The sequence below is a fragment of the Schistocerca nitens genome, chromosome 2, assembly GCF_023898315.1.
Source record: "Schistocerca nitens isolate TAMUIC-IGC-003100 chromosome 2, iqSchNite1.1, whole genome shotgun sequence".
NCBI lineage: Eukaryota > Metazoa > Arthropoda > Insecta > Orthoptera > Acrididae > Schistocerca > Schistocerca nitens.
The window spans coordinates 871,356,722-871,371,483 of record NC_064615.1 but is presented as its reverse complement, the minus strand read 5'-3'; the positions used below and the strand labels follow the sequence as shown (position 1 = coordinate 871,371,483).

General features: G+C 39.5%; 1 protein-coding gene across 1 annotated transcript in view; it reads right to left on the bottom strand.

The window, feature by feature from the left end:
• Positions 1-14,762, bottom strand: part of LOC126237153 (uncharacterized) — a 219,466-nt gene that overhangs the window by 52,216 nt on the left and 152,488 nt on the right. The window contains exon 9 of the mRNA XM_049946999.1: positions 7,499-7,717. Within this exon, the coding sequence (XP_049802956.1) occupies positions 7,499-7,717 (219 nt within the window). The remainder of the gene's footprint in view (positions 1-7,498; positions 7,718-14,762) is intronic.

Here is a 14,762-nt window from a genome sequence, read left to right as displayed (position 1 = left end):
GCAAGAAAATGCCATGGGAGCAATGAAGATCCAGCAGACAGCAGAAGGCAAGTGTCAGCTACATACACTATTCCATCATGGCAAGGAACCATACGGGTCTGTAACAATACCTTCTTAGCTGTTTTCAGAATATCGAAAAAGAAAACCAACTGTTCTTGAAACATTTAAAGAAAGGAGATATAGTGTTCAGGAATGCCCGAGGCACTTCCACCGCATCTCAGCAAAGCAGTACCTCAGTCCTGACTTAAACATTAATCGGCTTTATCATGCATTCGAGGAAAAATTTCCTGAAACATGTATTGATGGTCAATTTTATCGCAGAGTCTTCAAGAGAGAATTTCCTAATCTGCATTTTAGACGACTTGAGAACAGATACCTGCCGTACCTGCAATAAATTCACCTGTGAAATAAACACCAGTAGTGGGGTGTCCAGATTCACTGCAATTTCTGCAAAAGAGCTTCACCTCAGGAAAGCTGAAAAAGCTGTAAGTCTTTTTTCTAGTCAATATCCTTTGAGCACTGTAGTGAATGTAGCTATCAATATGCAACAGGTTATTTTCACACCCACTTTAACACTTAGTAACATGTTTTATATGCGCCAGCTGTCGAATTACAACTTGTGTATTCATAGGGGAAATACTGCAGTCATGTGTATGTGGCATTAAGGAATTGGAGGCCTTGGAGGCAATGCTATTTCATCATGTCGTTTAAAGGTTCTGTCCAATCGATTGACACCTAAGTGCCAGCTGGAAATATGGTGTGACAACTGCAGTGGTCAGAATAAGAACAAGATGGTGTTGTTGGTTGTAATGCATCTAGTAGTGAGGGATACTATGATTCCATTGAACTGAAGTTTCTGGTCTCTCGAGATTTTGGTGTTACTGAAAAATGAAAATGCATTTGCAAAGCCATGGTGCCAGAAGAACTTCAGAGTGTAGTGAGATTGTCGCGGTTACACAACCCATTTCAGGTGGTGCCAATGGAAAAATCTGATTTCTCTTATGTCTCCCGTGCCTGTGATGAGTTTATAAACACAACAGCATTACAGATCACTGGCAAATCATGGATCAAAGTGTCTGTGACAGATTCACCACAAATTAAAACAAAGAAAACCTTCAATGAGATGGAAGCATGGGAGCATCATACTATTTTCAAGAAGGGAAAATATGAAGAATTAGAGAACACGCATGCCTTCAACAATGAGACACATGTAATAAACATCAACAATGCCAAGAAAAAAGATTTATTGGCTAAGTTTGATTACCTAGCTCCAAAATATCATCAGTTTTACAAGGACATCTCCTCTTCATAACTTTTTATTGTTGTGTATAACAATGACTTTAATACCTTTTGTTAATATCTATAGTGGGTACTGTTCAAAACACACAACAAAATTGATTGTACCTGAAAATTGCAAAAAATAAAGCAATTTCTTAAGTCCCAGTTAAATTTTCTTAACACCTGAAAAATTTACTTTTTGGCACTTACACCCTTTTCCATGTCAGCTCTTCAATTGTGTTACCATCAGAACTGGTACTATGCTTGTTCAAGTATTACCATGAAACCCTTGTTGGAGGTCATTTAGGGAATTTGAAAACTATGACAAAGATCTGCACAATTGTATTTGGAAAAGGATGGACAGAGAGATCCAGAGGATTGTACAGTCCTGTGAGACCTTTTGCATAAGTAAATCTGCATTGGACAGCTGACCATGGTTACTGTCCTCTGATGTTATTCCAGCTCTGATGAACAAATTGTACATTGATTATGTTGGTCTGTTTCCATGGTCAAAGGAGGGGATTCACTTTGCATTGGTTTGCATGGATGTGTATATACATTTTTGTTGATTGATCTCCACTAGGAATGATAATGCAATGACAAGTATCAAAGGAAAATATTGATACTTTTGGGTCATCTCGAGTACTAGTATCATGTAATGCCACAGTTTTAACATTGGTGGTGTTTAGGAACTTATGTTTTGAGATGGCAATAGCACAGACCACCACAACACCTTACTATCCAAATCCCTCATTTGTGGAATGAGCCACTCAAAATTTATGTGCAGCGATCATTGCCTTCCACCACAATGATAAAACTAAGTGGTATACATCCTTGTATTCATTAAGCAACATGTTCAACACTGCTGTTCATGAAGTCCACAAGAATACCCTGGCTAATCTGTCATTTTCATTCAAACCTAATTTGCCCCTCTCCAACCTGTGGTGCTTGATTGATTTGTGCCGTAGGGGACTGACGCTACGCAGTTCCAAGGAATGTGGAAGTGGGCTAGCAAAAATCTGTAAAGGAATCATGAAAGGACTGCTCAGCATTATAATGAGAGAGGCAGGCCACATCACTGAAGCCAAATGGTCAGACATTTCCCACAAATTTTTGATGCTGTGTGCAAGGACACCAATAAGGTCATGTACAAGCTTTTTGCCCTGTTTCAGAGGACTTAACCAAATCATACAGTTCATCACTTCAGTTAGGTTCCTGGTAAAAGATCTGAAGAGCAGACTTATTTTTAGTGCTTGTATCTCCCGGCCTAAACCATATCTGGGAGAAACTGTTCCTGACTGTAACTAAGTCATTCTTTATTGTACTGCATACCTCAGTGGACCTATAGAGCAATGTTTTTGGTATTTAATAGTACAGTTTAGTTAAAATTAAGTCATTTTATGTGGCAATTTGTTTATTTCATATAATCATAAGGTTGTATATGTGCCTTTTGGCAGCCTTTCATGTTGGTTAATAGGTGTGTGGAAGTTTTCCAGCCTCATTCCTTCACCTGGGGCCTTAAGTTTTGTGGTGGGAGGATGTGCCATCATCAGACATGCCATGTCCATGACAATTTAAAAGACCATGTGAATAGAGCTACAGTTATGCCAGTGCTACAGTGTTGTCAAGCAGTCATACATGAAGTATTGGAAGACCTGCTTGGATAGCTGTTGACTGGTGGATGTCCACCAATAAAAATGTGGTTGATGGGCTCAAGTACAGTTCATCAATCACAGTTTCAGTAAAGAAATCTGTCCTGTGTTCTTACTGGATTATGTGAGCCGGGATTTGCCTTTGAGCTGTTTATGTGCTATAGTGAAATTTTCACTCTGAAGCAGAATGTGCACTGATATGAAACTTCCTGGCAGATTAAAACTGTGTGCCAGACTGAGGCTCGAACTCAGGACCTTTGTGTTTCATGGGCAAGAGCTCTACCATCTGAGCTACCCAAGCATGACTCACACCCTGTCCTCACATCCTTAATTCTGCTGGTATCTTGTCTCCTACCTTCCAAACTTCACAGAAGCTCTCCAGTGAACCTTGCAGAACTAGCACTCCTGGAAGAAAGTATATTAAGGAGGCATGGCTTTGCCACAGCGTAAGGGATGTTTCCAGAATGAAATGTTCACTCTGCAGTGGAGTGTGCACTCATATGAAACTTCCTGGCAGATTAAAACCGTGTGCTGGACCGAGGCTCAAACTCAAGACCTTTTCCTTTTGTGGGCAAGAGCTCTACCATCTGAGTTACCCAAGCACAACTCACGCCCCATCCTCACAGCCTCAATTCTGCCAGTACGTTGTCTCCTATCTTCCAAACTTCACAGAAGCTCTCCTGCTGTGCTATGTTCTGCATGCTGCTCTTTTCAGGCTCTGGCATACATTTTGAGTCTGTCTGCTGCATGGGTATTGTATTTAAAGGAAGCAGGTGGTACTACTGTGTAATGTATATATTCTATTGCTCTGTGTAGGGACAACTACTTTAATACTGACTGACTGATCTTACCTGATTTTGGGTACAAGGTTTAAGTTGAATTGCTGGTTTATATAACTTAGTGAGAATGAAAGGGATGAACCAAGGTAGAATGGCAATATTCAACCCACACATTTACACTGTGCACCCTATAAAAAGATGAAGAAATGGTCTCATTGGCGAAATTAACTATAGACATTAAACTCTAAATGAGGGAACATAAAATGTGAAGTCTGCAATTTTCATTATTGACTCCACTCCTAGTTTTAACCTGTATGAATGACCTTCCACTGGCTACAATGGGCTGTTCAAAAGCTGTAATGTTTGTGGTAAATGATAACAAAACTAATCTAATGCATGATTCATTCACTTAATTATCCATTCAATCATTAATTCATTCATCAAGTTCTGTACATACCATCAACAAGGAGAACTTTGATACATGTGGAATAAGGTATAGAGTAACAAAACACAATATAATCATAGAAAAGTAATCTGTAGCCTATACAGTATCAACAATAAATGGTCACAATATTGCTTGATGCTATTCATGATTAAACAATCTAAAATTAACCAAGTAAATTAGAAAGAAAGCTGCTACTAAGGAAAAAAGCTCTTGTTTCTTCATTTATATTAAATATCTTCTGTTTTAGCTTAATATTTGCTTGACTACATTGGTAGTTTTAAAAGAAAATAGTTACTCAGCTCTATAAATACAGACTCAGATTTACAGTACACTACTACTTGTCATGCAGCTCTAAGTGAACTCTTCAGCTTATTATGTGGTTAACATAAATTTTCAGTTTGTGTATTGAGATGTTCAATTAATTTTTAGAAAAAGTGACTAATGAAGTTATTTGTTATTGGGGACCAGAAAAATTAGCATTTTGTAATAAATGTGAAATAGTTGTGAATTCTGCCTCAAAACACAAAAAATGCGAAATTACTTAATCCATTAATGCCCATGGTATGTTATATCGTATGTTGCACATGTGTCTTTATTTTGTATTGTTACCATTAGATGGGATGGTGTAGGCTGCTTACAATTGTTTGTGTGCAGTCAGTGGTTGCTGCTCCACAACAATGGTAGTTTTCAGTGACGGAAGAATGCCGTTACTGCACAGTTAGCCATTTCTTCTTAGTGCTACTCTGAACTGGCAAGACAATGTGCAGCAGGTAACAATTTTATCCTATACTGAAACTGCTTATAATGATATGAATGTTTGCCTTATGGTTTTAATTTTAGATCAGCATAACAATTAAGCATGATGTTGTTTCTGGTTGTAAACTCTTTATCTAAACATATGTAATAGAGTAATTCTTTGTGGTATGATATATCATACAATGAGAAACTATCACTACTTTAAATGTAATTCAGGAAACATTTCTTTCTTTTTTTCTTTTAGAGTAATATACTAGATGCAGTTGTTTCCTGAGAACACTTTGCTAGATTCTTATGTAGTTTATTTTACTGATGGGTTAAACAAATACTATTATAATCCTGACAATCCCCATGAGGCAGAAGAGATTCTAAAACTACTTGAGAAACTCAGTGATGTAGGTAATATCTGAAGTGAAATAGCATGAGCTGACAAACTGGATTTAGTCCTTCTTGCACCACACGGTGGAAACGATTCTGATTGTGATGATGCTCCTAGTGATGATGAAAGACTCATTAGTTTCAGTGATACCTGTAAAGGATTTCTTTTGTAGCCAATGGAGGTACAAGCCACTTCAGAACCAAACAGAAATGATGTTATTGCACAGCCTGTGAGAGAAAGCAACAACGGGGATAAGAACACACCAGAACTATCAAATTAAATAATAATCAATACCATGGAAGTTGATATCACAGGAACTGAAAACCATGAATGTTGGCAGTCAAGTAGAATTAACTGATAATACATCAGAGCCTTTTCTTGTGGCTAGAATGAATCAGTCTCATAAGATGCATGTAGACATATTAAAGGAAGTTTTCAATTAAGAGTTTATGGAGTACATTTGTAAAGAGACAGTGAAATATGCTGCTCAGAAAGGATATTTAGAATTTCAATTTTCAGTTGATGAATTACACAAATATTTTGGAATTCTTATTATTTCTGGTTGCAATCCAGTACCTTTTAGAAGAAGGAATTGGGAGACAGGGGTGGATACTTACAGTTATCTTGTAAGTAATTCTCTCAGTAGAAACAGGTTTGAACAAATAGGGAAAACCTGTTCACTATGGTTACAAGTTAAGGTGACCTGCAACATCCGAGGGGTATGTTGTGATGTTCAGTCCTTACTCTGGTGCTGGTGACAAAGAAGAAGGAAAAACACTGGGAGCTGCAACTACACAAAAAATTTATATATGTTTTCTTCCTCCTAATTCAGTTTTCTGTCTTGACAACTGTTTCAACTCTCTGCCACTCTTGGAATCAGTAAGCAAGCATGAATTACACTGCATTGGCACTATCCAAAGAGACATGATTGAGAAAGTGTCCCTGAAAGATGTAAAAAACGAACCTCATGGATCTTAACGTGTACTTCAAAATGAGCACCATTCCCTGCTAATTTGGCATGACAACAGCCAAGTGACATTAGTAACAAATCTGCAAATCAATTATTGCCTTGCCAAGGGGACCTGCAAGAGATGGAGTAAAGCAGAACAAAAGCACAGAACCGTGCCTCAATTCAGCTAACTACAACTCTACAACAAAGGGATCTCTTTGACAACCAGAGACAACCAGGATCCACTCCAAGAAATGATACTGGCCACTTTCTAGAGTCTGCCTTGTTGGTAGCCTTATCAATATGTGGATGCTGTATAGAAAGGTGAATAACAGAAGTTTGTTGGAGTTCCGAAGAAGTGTTATACTGTCTCTACTGAGATCACTAGTAATGGATAAACCTCGAGGGTCCATGTTGGACACTTTGTCAACAAATTCTAACTCAGAGAAGACGTAAAAATTGTAGAAAATGCACAAAATTATGTGGTATAAAATCTAATGTTGCTCTTCATCAGATTCTTGTTTTTTGCAGTATCACAGGTAAACATTGTGCAAAATAGAGAACTTGTCACTGATATAATGTGATGGACTTCATCCAGTTTGTTTTTATTTTCCCAATATCAATAATGACATAATTGTAAATTAGAAAAACAATAGTGTATAAGTTTTCATTAATAAAATTACATACAACATTACCTTCTTGCTACTTAAGAAATTTCATTATGCTATTGAACAGTAAATGCTAATACCCATCTTATGTTTTATCATATGTGAAATAAAATAGTGAAAAAATTAAAAAATAACATTTTGGTCATTGATACTTAAAAGAACTACACTGATTTAATTTCATCAAGATCAAAGACAAAAAAATAAAGTTTTGGGCATTAATGGGTTAACAGGCGCTATTTCATAGTGAATTGTCTCCAGATAAGCTATTTATCAGAGATGGTTTCAAACAGCCTTATTTTCTGCATAAAATGTCAAAAATCTAAGCAGTCACTGGCATTATAGATCATCTGGTGAATCCCAATGTAGTACTCAGCCATGGGACCTAGCATGTTATAAGAAAGAAATGCGTGCATTTGTTTGTTAGCTAGAGCACAAAAAATAGTATGATGTGGACAGTTTTAACATTGCATGTTTTGAACTGTAGTTGCATTGAATACCACTAGTGGTTAGGCCTAAACTACTTCGTTAACAATATATACACCTTCATAATGACTGTTTCTTTCACATAGGAAAAAATTAATACTGTACTCACCTGGGTCTACAAGCACTATTTCCACAAGATCACCCAAATCAAATTCAATAACATATGGGCAGTTACAGAATTCATCATCACATTCACTACTCTCAGGTTGTATATTTGGGCAGAAATTTTCAGAAGTTATCAAATTTCTCTGGGTTAGCAAAGGCACTGGTGGATATTTAAAAGTAACGTTGTTTACTTGAGGATATGGGCCTGGTATCTGCAATGAGTCTGAAAAATAAAGTTATTTAAACAATAACAATTCCATGACACAAAATATACATTTGCATCACACACCCACAGTTTAATGGGGTTTACTCAGCGGTCAGCAAAAGCTTATCCCCAAGTGTAAAATAGATGGTACAACTGAGTTTTATTGTGGATTTGAAGTTTAAGGCATCCATAGCATAGAAAACAGAACTATTACTACTACAAAATTAAATAATAAGTGTAATCTTAGGTTATTTATATTATGATTAGTAATAGTATAGTGATTGTAGCACTAAATATACAAAGATGTACATACCATGTTGGTTCACCCAGCTTCCACACTCGGTGACACACAACAATATAATATTGCAGTACTAAATATACACAGATGTACATTCCATGTTGGTTCATCCAGAGCTTCCACACTCAGTGACACAAAGTAAAACCAATTTTTTAAATGTGATCAATTGGTCAATTTTCCTCAGACATTCTGTAAATCCTGTCTCTCTTTATCAGACTAGTGCACTTTCATTCATTGATTGTTAACAGGGTGATTCTATGAGAGAGATGCTGTGCAAACACTATACGAGATATGATTAGAAAGTTTTAAGAATGGTTCCACTGCTGCTTACTGGTTTAACGGGCAGGTACACGGAGGGTGGGGAGTGAGTCATTGCCTTGTCCTTGAATGCCCTCTGACAGGAAATTGTGTTTCCTTTATTCAGTTCATTGTGGTAGCTAGCTGAGTGCTGTTCTCTTAGGGCTTGTTGCTGGATTCTGTCTACATGAAAATGGATGTAAAAACGGAGCAATGAGTTTGTGTAAAATTTTGTTTTAAAACTGGAAAATCAGCTTCTGAGACTTACCAACTATTAAAAACAGCTTTTGAAGATAATTATATGAGCCAGTCAAATTTTTTTGTCTGGTTTAACAGATTTTCAAATGACCACAAATCATTTGAAAATGAACCACTTTCCAGCAATCCTTCCACCTCAAAAACGAATGAAAATGTTGTGAAAGTTCATGACTTAATGCACTCTGATCATAGACTTACAATTAGGGAGATGGCTGATGAACTTAATTTAAGTTTCTATGCAGTTCAGTCAATTTCAACTGAAGATCTGAACAAAAAATTCATTCCAAAAGTGTTGTCAAGTGACCAGAGACAATACCGACTTGAAGTGTGCCAAGAACTGAGTAATTGGACTAAAAAGACCCAGATTTATTGAATAGGGTAATTACAGGTGACAAATCATGGGTATATGGATATGATCCTGAAATCAAAGTACAGTCTTCACAGTGGAAGAATCCAGGTTCACCACGACCAAAAAAAGCATGGCAAAGTCGATCAAAGGTGAAGACAATGTTGGTGATTTTTTTCGATTCTATCAGTATTATGCATCATGAATTTACCCCTGGAGGACAGATTATTAACCAGGAATACTAAAAATGTGTCCTGGAGTGTTTGCGCGGAAAGGTGCAGAAGAAAAGGCCTGCATTGTGGAAAGACAGGAGTTGGGTGTTACACCATGACAATGCTCCGGCTCATCGTGCCTTCCCCATCATTGAATTTTTGACCAAATTCAAAATTCCTGAGCTTCCACAACCACCACATTCCCCTGATTTGGTCCTGTGGACTTCTACCTGTTTCCTAAACTGAAATTTTCACTGAAAGGGAAGCGATTTGACTCGATTGAAGACATCCAGGCACATACGGAGAGTGTCCTTAACACACTTCAGGAAAAAAATTTCCAGGAATGTTTCCCAGAGTGAAAACACCATTGGAGTTGGTGTGTTCAGTCAGAAGGGGACTATTTTGAAGGAGACGTATCATAGCAGCATGTAAGTACCACCATTGTACAATTACAAGCCCATTCTTAAAAATTCCCAATCACACCTCGTATCACGGCAGTTTTAGGTGCAGGGGCTGGAGGGGGGGGGGGGGGCATTTTGAACTGTGGTTGCATAAGATACTGGTAGATGTCAGGCCTGAACAACTGCAGCAAACTGTTGTGTTGTAGCCACTTCAAACTGTTTTGAGTAACGTAGGATGGCAACCCTTTGAGAGGGATATACTGTCTGCGTAATACCAGAGCATGTTTTTAAAATTTGTGAACAAAGGATCACTGCAGATTGTAAGGCCCATGCAAAATGGGCACAAAAAAATCAAACTAATAAGATAGTTAGAAATAGATGGTAAAATTAGTCCAAACATGTTTGTGTAAAGAAGATTACAAACAGTACAGGAAGGTGCAGAAGCAAGTCAGGGCCACAGAACTGAACACCCAAAACTCTGTTGCCATGTGGCATCACGAACAGGAGTGGCAACAAAAGTCTCAACAGAGACATGTATAGGAGATGGTGAGAGACAGACATGTTGCCTTGCAGGAGCTCAAATAGCATTGGACTATAAACTTCACTAAAGTCTACTGAACACCAATTCACAAATTGATACAGGTACAGTAACGCATGCAAGTGTACATAACAAACTTTTTGAAACTTGTGGAAAGATGGTAATTCATGAATGTGAATGATAAACAGTAACTCAATAATGTGCTCCAGACATGGTATGAAGAAAGTGAGAATTATGGCTCTCCTGACTGAGAATAATTTTGAGCAATTTTGACTCAATAGAGACGGTTTCTGTACTGCTGCTAAAATGTACCAAGAAATCAATATGAATCATTCAAGAAATTGAAACTATATTTTTGTTGCCACAAATATTAATCCAGTACTGTTCTAGAACTCCAAGGGTTTTTCTGTTTCTGAGACCACTAAAATCAATTTTATAGTATACAGATCAACAACAAAGAGAAGAAATTCTGAGTGATGCCAACTGCTATCACTGTCAACAATGAGAAGATTCTCACTGTGAGGTCTTCAAGCTGTGAGTACCCAGTAAATGACTGTCCAATGCTGAGTGAGACCATATCAAGTACGTCCGCTTTTGGAAGAGGAATAGTAAACATTACTAAATATACTTTAACACATCAGGAGTTTACTGAACTTTGTATAATGTTTAATATAAGAGCTATCTACAACACTGCTACTTTTGAAAGTTCTTGACCACTGGCACATTCAATAGTTAGTTTCAGCTAAGCACTGTAATATAGTTGTACACCTGTGGCTACAAAATCTCCAAGCTAGGGAATCAAAATTTTGGCATTGGGAATTCTAAGGTTAATGCAAACACACAGCAGAGTGTGATGACAGTGCTGTTAAAGTACAAGTTATTGACTTTTTGATGGTCAAAACAGTCCAGAGAGTTTGTAATGTTCACATATTGTGTGTGGGCAGGGGTGCGGAGTTTGGCAGGGCCTACAGCGGAGGGAAAGTAAGTAGAAGCCATAGAATACTCAGGCAAGCAATGTGCCCACAGCAGGGGTATGCCTAGTGCTGAGGGCATAAACAGGGATCCATATCTTTATATGAAAAAGAATCAGCTAAAACAAATGCAAATAAATTACTTAACTGATTTCAGTTCATAGCATTCACCAGTTCATTCTGAATGCAGTCCACTGCAGATCACACAATCTAACTGGACAAAGCATCAATCTCTTAGCTGATATTTTGTTTGCACTAAATGAAGTCTGATTTGGAAAAAATAATTAGTGAACAGCTGTGGGGGACGACACTAGATGAGTAAGCAGACTGCAGACTTGAGTAAATGTTCAACACAAGCTATACCCTTGGGTAAACATCACACAAAATTTGGATATTTTTAGCATGGTGCAGCAGATTCAGCAACTGTAAAATGTAATTATATTAAATTTCAGTCTCCAGTTGCATAAGCAAAGAAACTTTACCTAGGTTTTGGCTATAATAATGTAGCCTTCTTCAGAAATGTCATAAAATAAAATTAAAACATGCCAGATATTGGCCTTGTCGAACTTAAAATACACTCCTGGAAATGGAAAAAAGAACACATTGACACCGGTGTGTCAGACCCACCATACTTGCTCCGGACACTGCGAGAGGGCTGTACAAGCAATGATCACACGCACGGCACAGCGGACACACCAGGAACCGCAGTGTTGGCCGTCGAATGGCGCTAGCTGCGCAGCATTTGTGCACCGCCGCCGTCAGTGTCAGCCAGTTTGCCGTGGCATACGGAGCTCCATCGCAGTCTTTAACACTGGGAGCATGCCGCAACAGCGTGGACGTGAACCGTATGTGCGAGGGCGTATAGTGGGCATGCGGGAGGCCGGGTGGACGTACCGCCGAATTGCTCAACACGTGGGGCGTGAGGTCTCCACAGTACATCGATGTTGTCACCAGTGGTCGGCGGAAGGTGCACGTGCCCGTCGACCTGGGACCGGACCGCAGCGACGCATGGATGCACGCCAAGACCGTAGGATCCTACGCAGTGCCGTAGGGGACCGCACTGCCACTTCCCAGCAAATTAGGGACACTGTTGCTCCTGGGGTATCAGCGAGGACCATTCGCAACCGTCTCCATGAAGCTGGGCTACGGTCCCGTACACCGTTAGGCCGTCTTCCGCTCACGCCCCAACATCGTGCAGCCCGCCTCCAGTGGTGTCGCGACAGGCGTGAATGGAGGGACGAATGGAGACGTGTCATCTTCAGCGATGAGAGTCGCTTCTGCCTTGGTGCCAATGATGGTCGTATGCGTGTTTGGCGCCGTGCAGGTGAGCGCCACAATCAGGACTGCATACGACCGAGGCACACAGGGCCAACACCCGGCATCATGGTGTGGGGAGCGATCTCCTACACTGGCCGTACACCACTGGTGATCGTCGAGGGGACACTGAATAGTGCACGGTACATCCAAACCGTCATCGAACCCATCGTTCTACCATTCCTAGACTGGCAAGGGAACGTGCTGTTCCAACAGGACAATGCACGTCCGCATGTATCCCGTGCCACCCAACGTGCTCTAGAAGGTGTAAGTCAACTACTCTGGCCAGCACGATCTCCGGACCTGTCCCCCATTGAGCATGTTTGGGACTGGATGAAGCGTCGTCTCACGCGGTCTGCACGTCCAGCACGAACGCTGGTCCAACTGAGGCGCCAGGTGGAAATGGCATGGCAAGCCGTTCCACAGGACTACATCCAGCATCTCTACGATCGTCTCCATGGGAGAATAGCAGCCTGCATTGCTGCGAAAGGTGGATATACACTGTACTAGTGCCGACATTGTGCATGCTCTGTTGCCTGTGTCTATGTGCCTGTGGTTCTGTCAGTGTGATCATGTGATGTATCTGACCCCAGGAATGTGTCAATAAAGTTTCCCCTTCCTGGGACAATGAATTCACGGTGTTCTTATTTCAATTTCCAGGAGTGTATTAGTACTACATTACATAGTCATAAGACTGCATCACTTATACTAATGTTTTGCCAATAGGCCACAAAAGGGCCAAACAGGTGGGCCATGGGCGCTGTGTCGTAAGTGGGTGCCACAGCCAGCGATACAGCGAGCTTAGCTGCTGGTCACGCGCATGTGCATACGGAATAATACTGACTTAAAACCAGAAAATGTTAACTGAGATTATTAAGGAAAATAGTTTATTACAATAGTTCGGAGTAATAATGGCATTAAAACCATAAGCGACTGAAATTACAATCCCATAACAGGCAAAAGACATACAACAAGGGTACTGTACATAAGTAAGAATATCATTAGTTGATAACATTATTTGTTACAACAGCTAAAAATTTGCCAGTAACATCTGGAGGAACTCTGGGTAAAATAAAAGTGTTCCCTTCTTGGACATTTGTGAACCTGAAACCGTTAAACATGCGACTTCTGTCATGATACCGCCCTTTTTCCCTTTAGGAGCAGTACCTATATCTTACATGGGTTGATCCTAGGAGTACCCTTTCTCCTTCCATTTTGGCAGGTATGCCCCTTTTAACTTCCTAATCTATGCTACAGGTCGATCCCCTTCTTGGTGCCACTGTCTGCACAGTATAGGTCAGCCTCTCTTGGGTCTGCCTATCTACCCTTTTCATCCAATAAATGCTGGGTGCGCCCTCCTCTTCCTTCCTGAGAAGACCTCCTGGTTCATTAACTAATCATACATCTTTATGAATACTATTCTTAAATACTCTCTCGTAAAATTATAAATCTACTTTACCTTCATATTCCACTTTCTAATATATCATCTTATACCCTAGAGTTCTCTTTCACCCCTAACTTTTACTATATAAACAGCTATCATGCACACACATAGTAGATGCTATGTCTACCTGTATTTACCAACTCCCATTAGGTACTATGCCTTTTCCCCAAGGATTAGCATGTCACATGTATTTAAGAGTGACAAAAATGACAATGCTGAACCGTCACATATCAACAATGTAATATGCGCATCGATTCCAATTTACGTATATCTGTATTCCCCTACATCCCTTGGTGGTTCTGACATTACTTTAGGTTTCTATCTTGTAATTTCCATGTTTGTGTCTAAGTGTAATTTTGTGTGTATGTCAATGTGTGTTCATGCAGCCTGAGTCTTCAGCCTAATTATTTGAAATAAGTTGAAGGTTATAGGAAACCACAGAGAATGAGAAGGACTTCAGTGATAGTAGTACATGCATATGGAAAGAGGGAAAGGTAGATCAGTACTCAAATGAGAAGTAAGAAAGGAAAAATCAGACAGTTGCCAAGATCAAAGAAGTGAAAGAAGATAGCCCCAAAGACAGAAAAACCCTGCCCACCCCCTTCCTCAGTATCCCTACTTCACTGGTATTTGAGTGAGAAGCTGGAGGAGGTATGATGTTAAACGTCTCCTGCAGAATGAACATTCTCACCTTCACCTTTGAAGTCCCCGAAGAAAGATCTTAGCAACTCCTCTGGAATGGCAAATGGTGACGATTCAGTTACACTTGTCTGCAAGGGTTGTTTGAAAGGTGTGTGTGTGTGAGTCATGTTAGTCCCTACACTACCCAACCCATTCAAAATCGACACAAACCCTCCCATCTACATCACATCTCATAAAAGGTATAAATTTTCTATAAAATTAGAAAATTATACACTATAATAAGATAGTTATTTCATTAGTCACCTCATATTATATTGTTCTTAAATATAATATTCTGTTCTG